Here is a 17,924-nt window from a genome sequence, read left to right as displayed (position 1 = left end):
GTGGATCATAACAAATTACAGAAATCATTGCAAAGAATGAGAATTCCAGGACACTTAATTGTGCTCATGAGGAACCTGTACTTAGATCAAGAAGCACTCGCTTGAACAGAGCAAGGGGATACTGTGTGGTTTAATATCAGAAAAGGTGTGCGTCAGGCTTGTATCCTTTCACGATATTTATTCAATCTGTATGCTAAGCAAATAATCCGAGAAGCTGGACTATACGAAGAAGAACATGGCATCAGGATTGGAAGAAGACTCATTAACAACCTGTGGTATGCAGATGACACAACTTTGCTTGCTCAAAGTCAAGAAGACTTGAAGCACTTACTGAAGAAGATTAAAGACTATAGTCTTCAGTAAGGATTACACCTCAACATAAAGAAAACAAAAATCCTCACAACTGGACCAATAAGCAACATCATGATAATGGAGAAAAGATTGAAGTTGTCAAGGATTTCATTTTACTCGAATCCACAATCAATGCCCATGGAAGCTGCAGTGAAGAAATCAAACGACATATTGCATTGGGCAAATCTGCTGCAAAAGACCTCTTAAAAAGTGTTAAAAAGCAAAGAGGTCACTTTGAGGACTAAGGTGTGCCTGCCCCAAGCCATGGTATTTTCAATCGCCTCATATGCACGTGAAAGCTGGACAACAAATAATGAAGACCGAAGAAGAATTGATGCCCTTGAATTGTGGTGATGGAGAAGAATATTGAATATACCATGAACTGCCAGAAGAACAAACAAATCTGTCTTGGAAGAAGTACAGCCAGAATGCTCCTTAGAGGCAAGGGTGGTGAGACTTCATCTCACGTACTTTGGACACGTTATCAGGAAGGATCAGTCCCTGGAGAAGGACATCATGCTTGGTAAAGTAGAGGGTCAGCGAAAAAGAAGACGACCCTCAATGATATGCACTGACACAGTGGCTGCAATGATGGCTTCAAACATAGCAAGGATTGTGAGGATGGCACAGGACTGGTCAGTGTTTTGTTCTGTTGTACATAGGGTTGCTATGAATTGGAACTGACTCAACTGCACCTAACAACAGAGACACATTCATGCTGGGCCAATTTAATTTTTCTATTCAGGCCATTGGAACTCACTGGACTCCACTATGCTGGGCACACAATAAACAAATCCAAGAGAAAAACAAGTATAGCCTTAGGCTCCAGTAGCTCTTTTGATTCTATTCCACATGGTACTACCCAGATCACCCTGGCTGGGCATGTTGTGCACCATACAAGGGCATGTTAGCCAAGGGAATGGGGCTAAATTCCAATCTTCCCTGCAGCACGAGCTTTGTGCCCATGGGGCTGAGTCTACCTGGAACAGATACACTTTTCTAATTCACACAAAGGTGCATTACTAGCTCGTGGGTGCCTCTGAACTGCCCATCAATATTGAAGAAAAAAGTAGGCATGCCCATGAAGCAATGACCAAATTTATGCACATGTTTGTGTTATGTACAAAACTTATCATTTTACCTTTGCTCAAAACATTTTCAGAACACCTCATCTGGAACTGCCAACCCAGTCAGTTTACAAGAAGCCCAATAAAATCAACTGTACTCCCTCACAGTCATATATCAATGTTGACCCAAACCAGCATTAGCCAGAATGCTTGAATAAACTGTTTTTAAAATCTCAATCCAAGCTCAAGGGATGAAGACATTTTGAGTAATGGCAGCATAAATGGAAAATGGGGGCAGCCTTTCAAGATGATTTCTTGGAAAGGGACAACCCTCATTTAGCTGAGCATACCCTGATGTTTAAAACGAATCTATTTCATTATCTTCATACCTCCAAAGCATGGTGACAACCAAATGCTTGACAAAAATACAGAAAAACACGAATTCTGAGAAAAATATACACTGGATTTCATTCTGGGCTTCTACTGTGTTGTCTTTGCATGGTTCTGTGCCACATTATCAAGTCATTCATTTTGAGGCTCCTGATTTTTCTAGCAACAAATTAGGTTTGCACTGGTTCATTGGTTCAGTCTCAATTTCAAATATCCTGCCCCTCTGTTCTCTCAATAAAAAGTTCCCAATTTTTTATTTGGAAAATATGGTCACTATAATAATGGAATTATCCTCAAAACATCAGTCATGCCAGAGTCACATCACCATTATGGTGCCCATATTTGGTTTGTGGCCATCAAAAGGAGAACTGGCTGGTCCATCTGGGGCCTGAGACCATCTCTTTGGCCTTGTTAATGAGAAAAACAATGCATTTGCTACTAAACAAGCTTTGGATTCACCAATTTAGAGCTGAAATGAATTTCTCCTTTGTTCTAGAATAGAGTTTTTTAAGGCTAAGAAATTACTACTTGATGGAAGTGTAGACAATCTGGAAAAACTGAAGCCATGGGGCTTTCCAGCTGCCAAACTCCCACATGCTGGCTCTCGAGGCACATCCACACTCTCCATTCAAGTGTCACGGTTCCTAATATGGTGCTAAATCCTCCTGAAGCTGAATTACTCAACAGAGTCTACTAACAAATTGATTCTATAGTCTATTAAACCATAGGGATAAATTGAACTAGGTGTTGGCAACAAAAGTTACCTAATCTCAAGTTGAAAGTGAAGTTACTGAAACTCGGCCAGCACCATGAAATGGAAACCAAAGAATCGGGTTTCGGTAAGTAGGTTTAACTCGATGCTTGCAGCATTTATGAAAGGAAACAGGTGGCCTACGGTTTTGTTTTGCTGCATCCACAATAGGTTTTGTTGTTTTGTTTTACTTTAATTTCATGTGATAAAGTATATATATAACAAAAAATAGCCTTTTTAACCACTTTTAAGTGTATAATTCGGCGACATTAATTACATTCACCATGTTGTGCAACCATCACCACTATCTAATTCCAAAATGTCATCACCCCAAACAGAAACTCACTACCCCTTAGGCAATAACGCCCTATCCCCTCTCCCTCCTGTGCCTGGTAATAAGCAATAAGCTCTGTTTCTATGCGTTTGCCTATTCTAGATATTTCTGCCATAGTTTTTGGTCTCCTTTTTCTTCAGGTACCTCGCTCAAAAAAGAACCACATCCTTAGAGCATAGAATAAGACGAGAAAAGTTATAGCTTCAGGGAGATTTTATAATAACTTGCTAAGCGCTTGAATACATAACCAGCTCAATTTTTCTCCTGCCTCATGAAGTAGGTGAAATCTTCATTTCATGGGGTGACTATGAAAAGAAATGTTTCTGAGTAATGTTTTTCATAGTCATGTCAGCTGGTCAGAACCCTTGACGATCACAGAAAGCTTTAAATTAAAATGGAAAAATACAAAATTAGGTTTCTGGTTGTTTCGGGTATCACAGCATGATCATAAATAAGCTATAGATTCCGAGTCAGATCTGTATAGTTTGCTTTGGACTTTGTTCTTGCTTACTTACTTTTAAAAATTTTTAAATGTACTTCTAAATTATAGCAATTCGGTGAAAAATTCAAACCTTCGGGCTTGGTTTCCTCCCCCTAGCAGGCTGAGTCATAAAAATAAATCTTAGCCATTTCAATAGCCAGCTCACCCCTCACATTAAGAATTGATATTGTTCCCCCTGTCTCCTATTTCATCCAAAGGTCACACCCAGCTCACATTTGAAGAAAAGAACAACTCGAAGACTCATCCAACTCAACATTTGCACATTTAATAAGAGAACCTCTGCTCTGCCAAGTTATAAGACGGAGTTACATCAGAATCTTCCAGAGGAACGTCTGAGGACGTTAAGACCATAGGCTTCAGAGGCAGCCAGACCTGGGTTCAACTCCTGGTTGTACATAAGCAGCCTCAGCAGCTACTCTTTTGTTGTTGTTGGGTTTTTTTTGTTTTTTTTTTTTTGGCATTGTTGTAAATATATCTATTACACGACTTTTGCCAGTTCAACTTTCTACAGGTGTACACCTTATTGACAGCAATTACAATAATCGCTGTGCAACCCTACCCTTAATCAATGTGATTTTCCCATCACTGTTATGTTGACACTCTTTATTAAAAGAAAATGGTTGACACGTAGAGAATAAGCTTCAGTTATCTGGAAAATTCCTTTATGTGAAGTATCACGTGCCAACCAGAATTAGTGCTTCTCTCCTCACCATCTTCCCCTTCATCACACTTCCCCTTGTGTAACATGGTACTGGAGTGACTATAGACACTTTGGAGCCCTGGTAGCTCAGTGGTTAAGAGCTCGGCTGCTAACCAAAAGGTCTGCAGTTCAAATCCACCAACCACTCCTTGGAAATCCTATGGTGCAGTTCTACTCTGTCCTACAGGGTCGCTAAGAGTTGGAATCGACTCAGTGGCAATGGGTTTGTTTTTTAATTTTAGACACTTTGGGGATCTGGATGAAGAAATGTTGAGTTTGGGGTTTGCTTAGTTTTGGTTTAGTGAGATATATTTATACAGTATGTGTACATATCTATATAGTTAAATTATGGCTAGCAATCCTTGTATAGGAATGACTACCAGGAATACTCTTGATGCCAACTGTACCAACTCACTCAGCATCATGGCATGAGCACACTGATTTCAAACTGGTAAATGAAAGCCATTAATTCAAAGAGTATTGAAGACAGGTCATGGTACCAGGCAACTTATATGCCCTAAAATCTTACAGTGTATATATGAGTGGTTTTCTCAGACTTAACCCTAAAATTTTACAGGACATTATCAACAATAAGTTGAGAAGTTGGGGTGGAGGGGAACACCTATTCTAGTCAATGAATGAAAAGTAAATATTACAAAATATAAAAACTTCCCACAAAGAAAAACCCAGACCCAGTTGGCTTCACCGTGGAACTCTACCAAACATCCAAAGAAGAATCAATACCAATCCTTTACAAACTCTTCCAAAAAGTAGGAGAGGGGAGAACACTTCCCAGTTTACTCTCTAAGGCCAGTATTACCTTGATACCAAACCTAGAAAAAGACATCATAAGAAGAGAACTGAGAGTAGAGATAAAAACCTTTACATTTAGAGTCAATTGATTTTCGACAAGGGTGCCAAGACCACTCAATGGGAAAAGAAGTCTTTTCAACAAATCGTGCAGGGGTAACAAAATATAGACATGGAAAAGAAGGAAGTACCTCACACCATACACAAAAATTAACTTAAAACAGATCATAGGCCTAACCAAACCCAAAAAAAAACAAACCTGTTGCCGTCAAGTTGATTCTGACACACAGCGACCCTAAAGGAAAGGGTAGAACTGCCGCATAGGGTTTCCAAGGAGCAGATGGTGGATTTGAACTGCCAACCTTTTGGTTAGCAGCTGTAGCACTTAACCACTGTGCTACCAGGGCTCCAATATGACCCAGCAATTCCACTCGTAACTATATACCCAAGAGACATGAAAATATATGCCCACACAAAAACTTGTACATGAATGTTCATAGCAGCAGCATTATTCATAAGAGCCAAAAAATGGAAACAACCCAAATGTCCATCAACTAATGAGTGAATAAATAAAATGTAGTATATCCATACAGTGGAATATTATTCAGCAATAAAAAGGAATGAAATACTGATACATGCCACAATGAAAACATTATGCTAAGTGAAAGAAGCCAGTCACAAAAGACCACATACTGTATGATTTTCATTTATATGAAGTGTATAGGATAGGCAAATCTATAGAGACAGAAAGTAGATTAGTGATTGCCTAAGGTTGGTGGGGAGGCCTAGTGGTGCAGTGGTTCAGGACTTGGCTGCTAACCAAAAGGCTGGCAGTTTGAATCCATCAGCTGCTCCTTGGAAACCCTACGGGGCAGTTCTACTCTGTCCTAAAGGGTCGCTATGAGTCATAATCGACTCAACAGCAACGGGTTTGGGTTGTTTTTTTTTTAAGGTTGGTGGGGATTTGGGGGAAATGGGAGTGATTGTTAATTGGTACAAGGTTTCTTTTGGGGGATGACAAAAATGTTATATGATTAGATTGTGATGATCATTGCACAATCCTGTGAATATACTAAAAAACACTGTACACTCTAAATGGATAAACTGCATGAGATGCGAATTATATCTCAGCTGTATCTCAAAGGCTATTTAAAAAATTAAATTTGCCCTAGCATTTTGCTCAAATGCAAGAGAAAAGACAAATTATCTCTCTATGCTATCACTCTTTATGCTGTACTATTACAAAATTGCTAATATGTAAAAAAATGAACAGAGTATGCATCTCAAAATGTAGGATTATGCTATTCATTTGTATAATTTATATAGTTAACATATATAAGCCCTGCTCTGCTGATGTATTTCCGTTGCTCTGCCTCAGTGACAGTCTGTCATTCGCTGCTAACAGTTTCGGTCACGTGTCTTCCTGAATGCTCTCTCACAACTCCCTAGCATCAAAAGAGTGGGTTTCCACTCAATTCTGCTTTATCCAAATGACTTCTGGCTTCTTCCCTGCATTTCAGTGAAACTAGTCCTATGTTTCCTCGTCGGACCTACTCTAAGCAAGCACCAGCTCCCTGCAAACAGACTCATTTCTGGTCCTATTTCTGCCATTGACTTCAAGTGCAGAACACCATGTGTCGACTATGTACGTATTTATTAGTTTGTGGTAGTTAAAAAGAGTCTTTTCTGCTCATTCTCCGGGAGGATGACTCAGCAAAAAGAAATCAAAGTGTTTCTCCTCCCCTTTAAGGAGAAGTGCTATTGTGTTTCAAAAGATGGGGCTCTCCTTACTCTTGGAAAGATAACATGTGTTTGTGTTGCAGAAGGTTGAGATGTCTTTCTGCTGAGCTCCTTCTGAGGGCTTGAGGGTGATGGCCTAAATGAGACAGAAGGGGCTGGGATTCAAGGCAAGGGGCTGAGCCTTGGGATTAGATGTTTGGATGTCTGAGCTTTGCAGGACTTTACTTAATCTGAGGACCTGAATATGCCCAGGCCAGCCACCAGAAGAAAGAACAACTGTGATGGCACTATTTGGGTGTCCTGGGGCTCTTCAGGGCCAGAAAATGACCACTGCTTGAGAACAGATTTTCAGGCAGGGCCCTGCCTGGTCTACCAGTTAGTCTAGTCATGGGGGGCAGGGTATGGTCACCCCCCACTAATGCTGCAAATCTTTGAAGCCCAAATCATTCAGTCACCAGAGAGGAAACCTCCCTCCCCACAATCCCCAGGACACCTATAAGCCCAGAGCGTACTGCTATACTTGAATCAGGACCCGGGGAGGCCAAGAGGAGGAGCTCACCCCCATCACTCAACTCTGGGGAGGTCATTCTCGGGGCCGCGCTGCCTGAGCCTCTCCTCTGTAAAATGCCGGGTGTGGATTAGATCAGGACTCCACCTGATGGCCTCATCCTTGCCCACTGGCCCTGATCCTTTTCTGGCCACATACTAACCATGGCCCATTCTCAGGAGTGGGGCCTCTCCAGCTGTGAATTCTCATTACGCAGGAGGACATCTGGACAAAAGGAAAAAGAAATACTGCTTCAAGGCTACCATAAGAACAGTGGCCATGAGTGCGTTCACCTTCAACTAGAGCCAGGGTCAGGGCTTTTCATTCCACAAGGAGTGGTGTACATAATTACGGAGATGTGGAAGTAAATGTATCCTAAACTGCCTTGAAGCAGCTAATAAAGGAAAGTCATCCAATCATCACAGCGCCAGCCTCTGACAGCCCATCATACTTTCCACTGATGTACCAGATGTGACTAAACAGCCCAGGGCTAACCAGAGCTGGAGTCCCTTTCACTGTGCTCATTGTCCAGCACCCATGACATGAACCCAACACAACCCTTAGTAACAGAGGAGGCCACCTGGCATGCCACCACGCAGGGCTTTCAGCTTAGTCTAAGCACCTCACTAAATTTTGGTTATATCAAGATCCAAATTGTACCCAACCTACGGGTGGCCAAATTTCCAGACCAGAAACAAGACATGCTGCTGTTTCAACAGCCAGCTCTTACAACACTAGACAGCAGAGCTAAAAGCTGGCAATGACTGAAATGGAAATTTGATCATCCATGAAAGTCACAACTTAGAAGATAAATTTACTGTCAGTTGGTCCCTTAATATATAACAGAGGCATTATCTCTCTCCCAAGGCTCAGTTCAGTTCAATTTGAAAGAGACAAAATGTAGAATCAAAGACATATAAACTGACATGGGTATTTTTGCCAGACACTCAAAAAATTATCATTGCCTCTGAAGTTTAATTTTCTGAGCTAGAGAGTAGAATAAAGTGTGAAGAAAAACACATTTTAGAGAAGAATGCAGAATAGCAACTAAAAACACAGAAGCTGATTTAGACCTTCCATGTTTTATTTTTTTAGTCTGATTTTTTAAAAAATAAGTTGTTTTTTTTTAATTTTTAACATACACATTCTTGTACAGTAAATCATCTTGTGGATCAAAGCAAAGAAATCAACGAAATGATAATACAAAAGCTGGTGGACTTTCTGCCCTGGCCACCTTGCTTTCTTCATGTTCCATCATTTAATGCATGTGGAACCCATGTTACATGAATGAATCCAGTAGGAACTTCTTGTACTTCACCTTCAAGATAACTCTAAGTATCTAAACTCCTCCAAGTTTAGGCAGGGAGATAATTTTTTAAAAAGGAAAATCACCCTTAACCAAACTTTAACCTAGAGGCTTTAGCCACTTGCCAAAATATGCTGTCCTGTGGAGCCAATAAATCAAGCCAGAGAGAGGGAGTATGACTGTAACAGGTTTTAATTTTTCACAAGCAGAGGGAGGAGGATACCAATGTAGTTAGTCAGTCAGCAAGCATTAATCCTCACTAATGCCTTCCTCTGAGACCTATTCTTCTCTACACAGCTGTGCAAATTTAAATTAATTGGATCATATGGACCAATGCATCCAAGAAAAAAATTAAAAATTCCTGGAATTAATTGGACAAATAATAAAACCAAACTACCATCAAGTCAATTCCAACTCATAGCGACCCTACAGGACAAAGCAGAACTGCCCCACAGGGTTTCCAAGGCTGTACATCTTTACAGAGGAGACTGTCACATCTGTTTTTGTTGTTGTTGTTTTTGCATGTTCCTTTACATTTATTTATCATGAACAGTAAGATAATACAGCAAACACTGGAGAAAGATTTTTTGTAAATTTTTTATGTGAAGCTTAACAGTTAAAATTATGCTTGTCCCCTCACTGACCCCATGTCTACATGCAGTATCATTTACTTTCATATATAGATTCTAGAACATTACAATCTCTTGATGGTTTTATACGAGTGTCTTTGCTGTATAACTTTTAAAACATTTTCACAACTGTATACAATTATGGTATAATACCATCATTCATATAGTTCCCCAAGGTGCGTACATTTATACAATATTAACATTAAAACCTGTGTTTTTTAAAACATCATAATAAGCCAAACCAAAAAACACTAGCTTTACATGTTGATGAGGCTGCTGCTGGTGGGTTTGAACCGCCGACCTTTCGGTTAGCAGCCAAGCACTTTCTTTAAATGTGTGGGAAGGAGTGTTCAAGCGACCACATCATAGACTGAGGACAATACATTCAAATTCATACGGCTGTCAACTTCATTGTGTAAGAAGCTAGCAACGGCAGGTGAGGTCAAATGTGAACCTGTTCACAAAGCATGTAGTAAATGGCCAGAGTGAGAATAGTAACATTACGCCAGGCTGAGCATTGTACTGAGGACTTTACAGGTAGCATTTCAGGTAATCCCCACAATAACCCCATTTCTCCCAGTTTACATATAAAGGGAGTTAGGGACAAAGGGGTTAAACAACTTGCCTGGGGTCACACAGCTAGTAAGCAGCGAACTTAGAGTCATAACTTAAGTTCAAGCAGACTGACTCCACAGACCACATTTCTAACCACGACCTTGTCCTGTTTTCTATATACCTGACATTAAGCTTACACTACGGAGAATAGGGAGTCCCTGGGTGGCACAAATGGTTAACATGCTTGGCTGCTAATCTAAAGGTTGGCAGTTCCAGTCCACCCAGAGGTACCTCAGAAGAAAGTCCTAGTGATCTACTTCTGAAAACTCAGCCACTGAAAACTCTATGGAGTACAGTTCCACTCCCACACACATGTGGTCACCATGAATTGGAATCAACTCCATGGCAACTGTTTTTTTTTTCTTTTTGGAGGGGGGAGGAGTTATGAAGAATAGAAAAAAGGATAAGACCCAGTTCTTGCCCTTAATAAATTCACAATTTTTTAAATTATGATTTAGGTGAAAGTTTACATAGCAAATTAGTTTCTCATTAAACAGTTAATACACAAATTGTTTTGTGACATAAATTTACAATTTGACTGGGGGAACCAGGATGGACAGACATTAAATAATAATAAGAAATCAAGAACAGGTGGCATAATATTATGGTCTGCATTTTTTAGGTGAAAGAAACAATTCATAGAGGCTAGGCGAACATGGTTACAATTCACGTGTGCAGCTTTTGAAGAAGATTTCAGCAGGTTCTAAACTAAAAAACAAGATGCACAGAATACCACACTAGGAAATACTGATTAGTCCCTGCAATAGTGTGTTTTGAATGTTCAGAAAGGGATCTACTTGTCAGAAATCTCCCCTTAATTAAAAAAGGTCAGAAGGACATCCAGCCTACCTCAGACTTATCTTTTTTGTTGCTGTTAGGTGCTGTCAAGTCATTTTTGACTGTTAATAAAAATGCCTATAGCCTGGTCAAAGAGAAGGGGGAGAAGTTTCTGGCGTCCACTCTGACACAGATGTGGCAACTTCGCCCAGCCTCCAGAGACGAAGAAGCAGGGAGGAGCCGATTTGCATCATCCCTCCAGTTCCTTCCATGGAAATTAACCATCCCTGGGCATCTGACACACTGACAGGGGCAGGTTTGAGCTAAGGATTAGTGAAAACATTCTTAGAAGCAGCAGCAGGACGGCAGAAAGGTAAACTGAAGAATGAGTGCAGGCATGCCAAAAACTATTCTGAAATTTATACCAGATTCATGACCCCCGTGTCTATATAATGTGTGGGGGAGACTATTATAATGGTTGTGAAACAATGTATTTCTGTTCACTTCGCTATAGTCAAATTTGTTTTGTTTTGTTTTGTTTTCAACCTCTGAATGACTTTTTCTTCCTAAATTTTATTTATTTTGTTGTTCTTGTTGAGTACACAGCAAAACATACACCAATTCAACAGTTTCTACATGTACAATTTAGTGACATTGATTATATTCTTCGAGTTTTGCAACCATTCTCCTCCTCCTCTTCTGAATTGTTCCTCCCCATTAACATGAACTCACTGCCCCCTAAGGTTCCCATCTAATCTTTCGAGTTGCTGTTGTCTCTGTTTTGTTCTTAATACTCAACTTCAAGTATACATGATTTTAAAAATCACTGCATTTTTAAATGGAATGATATGTTACTTTTGGCAGCAGTGTCCTGGAAGGGCAGGGGCATATTATACAAATCATCACAGGGCACAGCACAGCAGAAGAGGACACGCATCCCTGTTACAGGATCCTTTCTCTCATGTGGACAAACTTTGGACAGCAGTGCTGGGGAGCATGTTGGTAGCTGAAATCACATTACCTGTGGCTCAGGTTTCATGTGGGGACACAGAAACTAGTCTGCTGACACTTGCTGGGTGTGAGCAGTGGAATGCATAGAAAGAAGGATCTGCAGGCAGAGTACAAGGTCAGCCCTGACATTCCTGAGAGTCCAGGTAAGGTCACAGTCTTTAGGGCAGAGCAAATATTTCCAAAATGTCCTGACCAAAAAAGCAATGAGCTCAGTTTCAGCACCTGGCCAGTGGCTCTCAACTCCACTGAATCACCAGGAGAACTTTGGAAAAACACCCAGGCTGTGCCGTACCCCAGTGATGCTGATTCAGTGGTCCAGAATGGGGCCTGAACGCAGTATTTTTTAAGAACTCCCCCAGTAATTATAATGGGCAACCAAGGGTTGACAACCAGCATATTTAACGCGGCCAAGACTGAGGTACCATAGGCATTGGTGAATGGGGCTCCTCAATCCACAGACTGAAATGAACAAAATTCCTCTATCCCTTTAAAAGCTTACTCTAAGTTTTATTTCTTTCCGGACTGGACCGTGAGAGGCTACGTAAGAGTGGGGGCTGCCTGGATTACAATCCTAGTTATAGTACTTACTGGCTAAGTGACTTTGGAGAAGATACACGACTTCCCTGAGATTCAGTTTTCTTAGCAGTATAATGGGGTTAATAATACCAGTATCAGGGTAGTTGAGATGACTGCATATGTAAATCATTTAGCCCAAAGCCTGGCACATGTTAAATGATAAGTGTTACCTACCATGATTGATAATGATGATGAAAGTAAAAATATTTTAGTTATATTTCAATAAAAGGTTTTTTTTTTTTTTTCCTAAACACATAACTGTGTGTTTATTTCTGGGGACAAGTTTTAAAGGGACTGTGACAAACTGGACTGTGAGAATTCTAGAAACAGTTTTACAAAACAACAGTTGAAGGAAACAGGGCTGTTCAGTCAAGAAGAGAAAACCAGGAGGACATGTGGAGCTGTCTTCAAATGTAAGAATCCCGTACAAAGGGGGTAGTCTGATCATGGGTTTTTCTTGAGCAGTATTCTTAACCTAGAGAGGGAGGTCTGTGAATAGAGTTCAGTGGGTTTGGAAATTTAGATTTTAAAAAAAAGGTAAATATTTTCACTAATCTCAAATGGAAATTTAGCATTTCCTTCTATTCTGAATAGAGACAACAAATCTCAGTAGCTGTTAACAGTATCTGTGATTTTTGTCACCAATAGAAATCACAGATAGTTCCATATCATATTATAAATGTGGCAGATATCCTAAAATACTATTTACATTTCATGTGACCAACCACCAGTTTCCCCAGGACTGAGGGGTTCCCTGGGATGTGGGACTTTCAGTGTGAAACCTGGGAAAGTCCCAGGCTGACCAAGATGGTTAGTTACTTCACTTATATTCACCACTACTTTGGAATTATGAAGGTAACGCATCACTTGATGCCATTTTTTTTAGTGTGTTATATTGCTACTTCACAATTTCAAAAAGTAGTTTGATAAATGTATTTCTACGTAATTTGTTTCCTTTATGATGTTTTGTATTTTATCTGATGTGTTTGAAAGCCTTACTATGAGACAGGGCCCATAAGCTCCAACCTCCACCAAAGGGTCCATGGCATAAAAAAGGTTAAGAACGCCTACAAGGAAGAAACTGGGACCACTGGTTGAAAAAGACAGGAAGCCAGACTTAGGTGCCTTAAGGTCTTGGGATCTAAAAACAACAATGAACTACATGGTAGAAGAGGACACAGGCATATATCTCCGAAGGACACAACTAAACGAACAGTGGTTGGGTCATTTTTCCACCCCTAGGAGTCTTTGTTTTGTAATCCCGCATTCAGAAACCAGGGAATCTGCCTAATTTCTCTACTCCCAATGACACATGGATGTGTATTTTATTACTTACTTATACCATTGAAGAGTTAACTCAGTCTTGACAGTTATCAACTGTTAGGCCTACCAGTTTCCTGTAACTATAAATGTTTCCCCTAAGGACCATAATTTGATGGAGCTTAACATTTTTCATGAGTTAAGATAATGGCAATTTGAATTTTAAAAAGATCCAGTTTGAAGAAACGATCAAAAGAAACCTTAAACTCTTACCGGATACCACTGGGCTTCTGACAGGCAACAGCTCCCATCTTGCCTAGTTACTGCTGTTGATAGATGTTCCACTACTTTGTCACGAGGCAGTAAGAGACCATTTCTCTTCTGAACAATGTAACTCCAAGCATCCAGCCCAATGTGGCCAGAAGGCAGTGTTCTTACAATTGCCCTTGTCCCGGTATACACAGATTTCTTAACTTCCTTGTCATTTTTACAAAATCTTCTGACTAACAGAGTGGACCGCTCCTTCTTGCTTTTAAAAAAATCTTCTTCTACATCTTCACAATCATCAGGGAAATCCTCAAAATGGCTCAGGAAAGTCTTGGCAGGTGGACTGTCAATAGAATCTTCCCTGCAAAAGCTATCCCTTGAACATACCATGTTGACCTTCTGGCAAGAACCTTCGAAGCACAAGTATTTATCATTCAAGGTGTCACAGTGATCACATTGCAGTTGCCCATTCTTGTTATCGCAGTTTTTTGCCAATTCCATCAAGCTACAAGTATATGCCATGTAATTTTCCTTTTGCTCCCCTCCAACACCAGGAAGTGGCACACAATTTCCACAATCATCCAAAATTAAGTTATCCGACAGGGTACAGAAAGTGTCTGACATTCTTCTGTCAACTTCATAATGAAAATGAAATACCGCCATGTTGTTGTCAGGGTGTACTCTGCTGGTGTCCATGATTGCTGAGTGATTTCCTAAAGGGCTAATGTCCATGGGATGTCCGTCCATTTCCAGTTGAATTCCAGGGAACACCTTTCTTTCCAGTGGAGAAGGAATTCCAGTTTCTAAACACAGGCCTTCCTCTGCAACAGAGTTGCACGTTTCATAAAACTGGCTCTGAGGAAGGCTATGCTGATGGTTTTTCAGGATGTTGTTGGAGTTAATGTTAAGGTTTTTCACAGACTCTGGCATGCTTTTCTCCCAACACTGTTCATTACTGTTCTCATCGCTCATTATTTCCTTCCTTGCTACTGAGATAATTTTGGGCAAGGAGCTTCCAGAAGAATCCTTTTTAAGTTTGTTCAGGCATGAGATGGTATGAGAAGTCTGTCCACTCTGAGTGACAGTATGTGCCTTCAGAACACTGATGTCTGAGACCTTTTCACTAATTTCATCTGCAGCTGACTGAGCAGATACCACTTTTCTCTGAGTCACAGGCATGAGAACAGAAGCTGCCATTTCTTCAGAAGTCATCTTGACCAACACACAGGTTTTAGCTATTGCTCTTTTTCTCCTCTCTGGTGCTCATATCAAAATTTTTTTAAATGAATGATTATTAAATTAATCTCATATATAAAAATTCTTTGGAGAAAATGGCAATTCCTTTCATTCAGATGCGTTAGGAGCCAAATAAATTTCAACAGTTGTAACTTCCTATTGTGTAAAATATGTTTTTCTAGATTAGGATTTTAAGTTGGTAGATCAATTTTCTTTCCTCTGTTATTTGAAGCAAATTCTTTTGAAGACTTTTATTTGAGACTGCATTCTGCAACTCTGATCCATCACCAACTTGCAAAGATTTAAAAATCCGGTTTTAACATGTCCTGTAAGAAAAGGAATAATGTCAAACACTGTGGCATTAAATGGATTTTGTAATATGAGCTCATATATCTAAGCTAATACAAAATATGGACGAATTTTGAGGAAAGAGATTTACAATCAGAAATTAGTTGTAATGTTTAGCTATTTATTTTTGTTATGTAACATTTCAGAACTTCCGCTTCCAGACAAAGACCAGATTTACACTCCCATCTTAAACAATTTTAAAAAATAGGGAGGAAAAAACAAACAAAAAGACGATGGTTTTCAGACGTTGGACTACAGGCAACACAGTGGTCCTTGAGGGAAGAAAAAAACAAATGAATTGAGCCCTATAATTGTCCTAGCTTACTGCCTACAGTATTTACAAGCTTCAGAGAAAGGAAGAGGGACTCAGGTAGAACCCAGTGTTTTCCTGAGTTGAAGAGAAAAAGCTGAGAATTCGAGGAGGTCAAGGAAGCTAGAGGAAAAGACATATTAAGTAGAGAGGAACAAAGATAAGGATGACAGCTGACTTCTTATAAGAAACAATGTATACTAGAAGAGCCTGGAGCAAATCTTTAAAGCTCTGAAAGAAAAAATAATATCCACCAAGAATTCTGTATCTAGCAAAACTATCTTTCAAAAAGGAAGATAAAATACTTTTCAAGATATACAAAAGCTGAAAGAATTCATCACTAGCAGACCTGTACTACAAGAAATGATAAAAGAAGTCATTCAGACAGAAGGAAAATGATCCATATAGAAATCTGGGTCTATACAAAGGAATGAAGAGTACTGGGAATCTTAAATAATTGGGTAAACATAAAATTTTTAAAAGCACTTTACAAGATAATTGACAGTTTAAAGCAAAAATAATAATGTATTATGGGGACCTCTAACAAACGCACAAATAAAATGTATGACAATAGTACAAAGATCAAAAGAGGGAATATGGAAATCAATTGTTATAAAGTTATTTTCATGAACTGGTATAATATTACTTGAAGGTAAACTATGATGTTAAAGATATAAACTATTAACCCTAAAGCAAACACTTATTTAAAAAAAAAAAAAGATACAGGTAGTAAAGCAAAAAAATCAGAATCTTAAAAAATATTCAATTACTCAAAAAAAAAAAGGCTGAAAAACAGGAAAAAGTGAACCAAGAATAAATGTGACAAGCAGAGAGCAAATAGCAGATTTAAACAATTTCAAAAAGCAGCTTTAGGCAGTATTTCCAGTTTTATTCCCACAAAATTTTAATGTTTTTCTTTAACTTCTTCTGTTTAGTTTGAATAAGAAGTAATCTCATTGAATATCAGTAGGCATAAATATGTTTAATTTATGAAAGGCATAATTTTAAAAATAATTTAGCCTATCTTTATTCTCCAAATTACAGAACACCTGCTCTGTATTGAGTACTGTTATAAACTAGATAGCTAGTGCCTCCCTGCACATTTATAAAGAGAGGGGAAACTGAAAAATGTCAATCCAATGTGACAAGTACAATTAGAAAGGATTTGCAAGGCACTATGGGACCACAGAGGATGCTCAAGATAAGAACATCATTTCTTCATAGGCAAAGCTGTGCTTCCCAAGGAAAGTGATCAGCGTTCACACTCTGCTGCCAGTACCACCTTTGCCCTGACTTTGCCCTTTGCTACACAGATGCCCCTCTTCTCCTTCTTCTTCTTTTCCCAAGAGTCATCAACTACCCTTCTTCCCTTACAGAAATGTCCTTTCAAGTACAAACACAAGCTCTCATCTGCTCCCAGCACATGCAAGTCTTCACAACCCCCTTAAAGGAACAGATGACACCCTATCAACCAGATACTTTACAGAGAATAAACCAGCAGCTATGACCTAGCTTAACCTCCTAACCCTTATTACCTTTCACGTCCTCCCTCCAACTTGGTTTCATTTTGCTTTTCTTTGGAAAATGCCTCTGCTTAGGGTAAAAAATTTCAAACAATGCAGAAAAGCACAAGAAAAAAAAAAATTTTAATTTAACACAAATCCCACCACCCAGAGATAACCACTGTTAATACTTTGGGAAACTTCCTTTCAGAATGCTCTCTCTAGGCATCAGTATACATAGAGATATATCTATATAATTATAGAAATACTGGATAATACTGTACACACTGTTCTGTAACTGCTTTTTTAACTCAAAACGTCATGAACAATTTTTCATGTCAAGAACTATACAGATAACTCTAGTGACTTACAGACAGATAACTCTAGTGACTTACAGACAGATAACTCTAGTGACTTACAGTAATAACTTGGTTTCAATATATCTGCTTTACTTTTTCAGGTAGCTTTTTCAGGCCAAGCCTTCAGATGACAGCTATTACATACATCCTTTCTCACCCATGAGGTGGGTAATTTGAGGAAATGGGCTTGCTTCATGGTGTTTCAAAAGGTACAATCATGGGCAAGACATATGAATTACGAGGGACACATGGCTCAGTCTGATAAAGAAGTCCCTAACTTTTCAAGCTGGTCAACAAAGGTAAGCTATCTTAGATGGTGATCATCTCCTAATTGTTGATAAACCAAAAGACCCAAACCTGTTGCCACTGAGTCGATTCCGACTCATAGCAGCTATCATGGATTGAATTATGTTCTCTAAAAAAATGTGTGTATCAGTTTGGCTGGGCCATGATTCCCAGTATTGTGTGGCAGTCCTCCATTTTGTGATTGTAATTTTATATTAAAGAGGATTAGAGTGGGATTGTTAACACCTTTA

At 39.3% G+C, this 17,924-nt stretch overlaps 1 protein-coding gene across 1 annotated transcript in view; it reads right to left on the bottom strand.

Moving 5' to 3' along the window:
• The window catches only part of PLCE1 (phospholipase C epsilon 1), a 282,148-nt gene extending 267,084 nt beyond the window's left edge, over nt 1-15,064 (bottom strand). The window contains exon 1 of the mRNA XM_012557636.2: nt 13,640-15,064. Coding sequence (XP_012413090.1) covers nt 13,640-14,845 — 1,206 coding nt within the window. The 5' untranslated portion in view covers nt 14,846-15,064. The remainder of the gene's footprint in view (nt 1-13,639) is intronic.
• Between the last annotated feature and the right edge of the window lie 2,860 nt (nt 15,065-17,924).

This window comes from Trichechus manatus, unplaced genomic scaffold, assembly GCF_000243295.1.
Source record: "Trichechus manatus latirostris isolate Lorelei unplaced genomic scaffold, TriManLat1.0 scaffold00007, whole genome shotgun sequence".
NCBI lineage: Eukaryota > Metazoa > Chordata > Mammalia > Sirenia > Trichechidae > Trichechus > Trichechus manatus.
The sequence above is the reverse complement of the archived record's forward strand: the minus strand, read 5'-3'. Positions and strand labels throughout refer to the sequence as shown.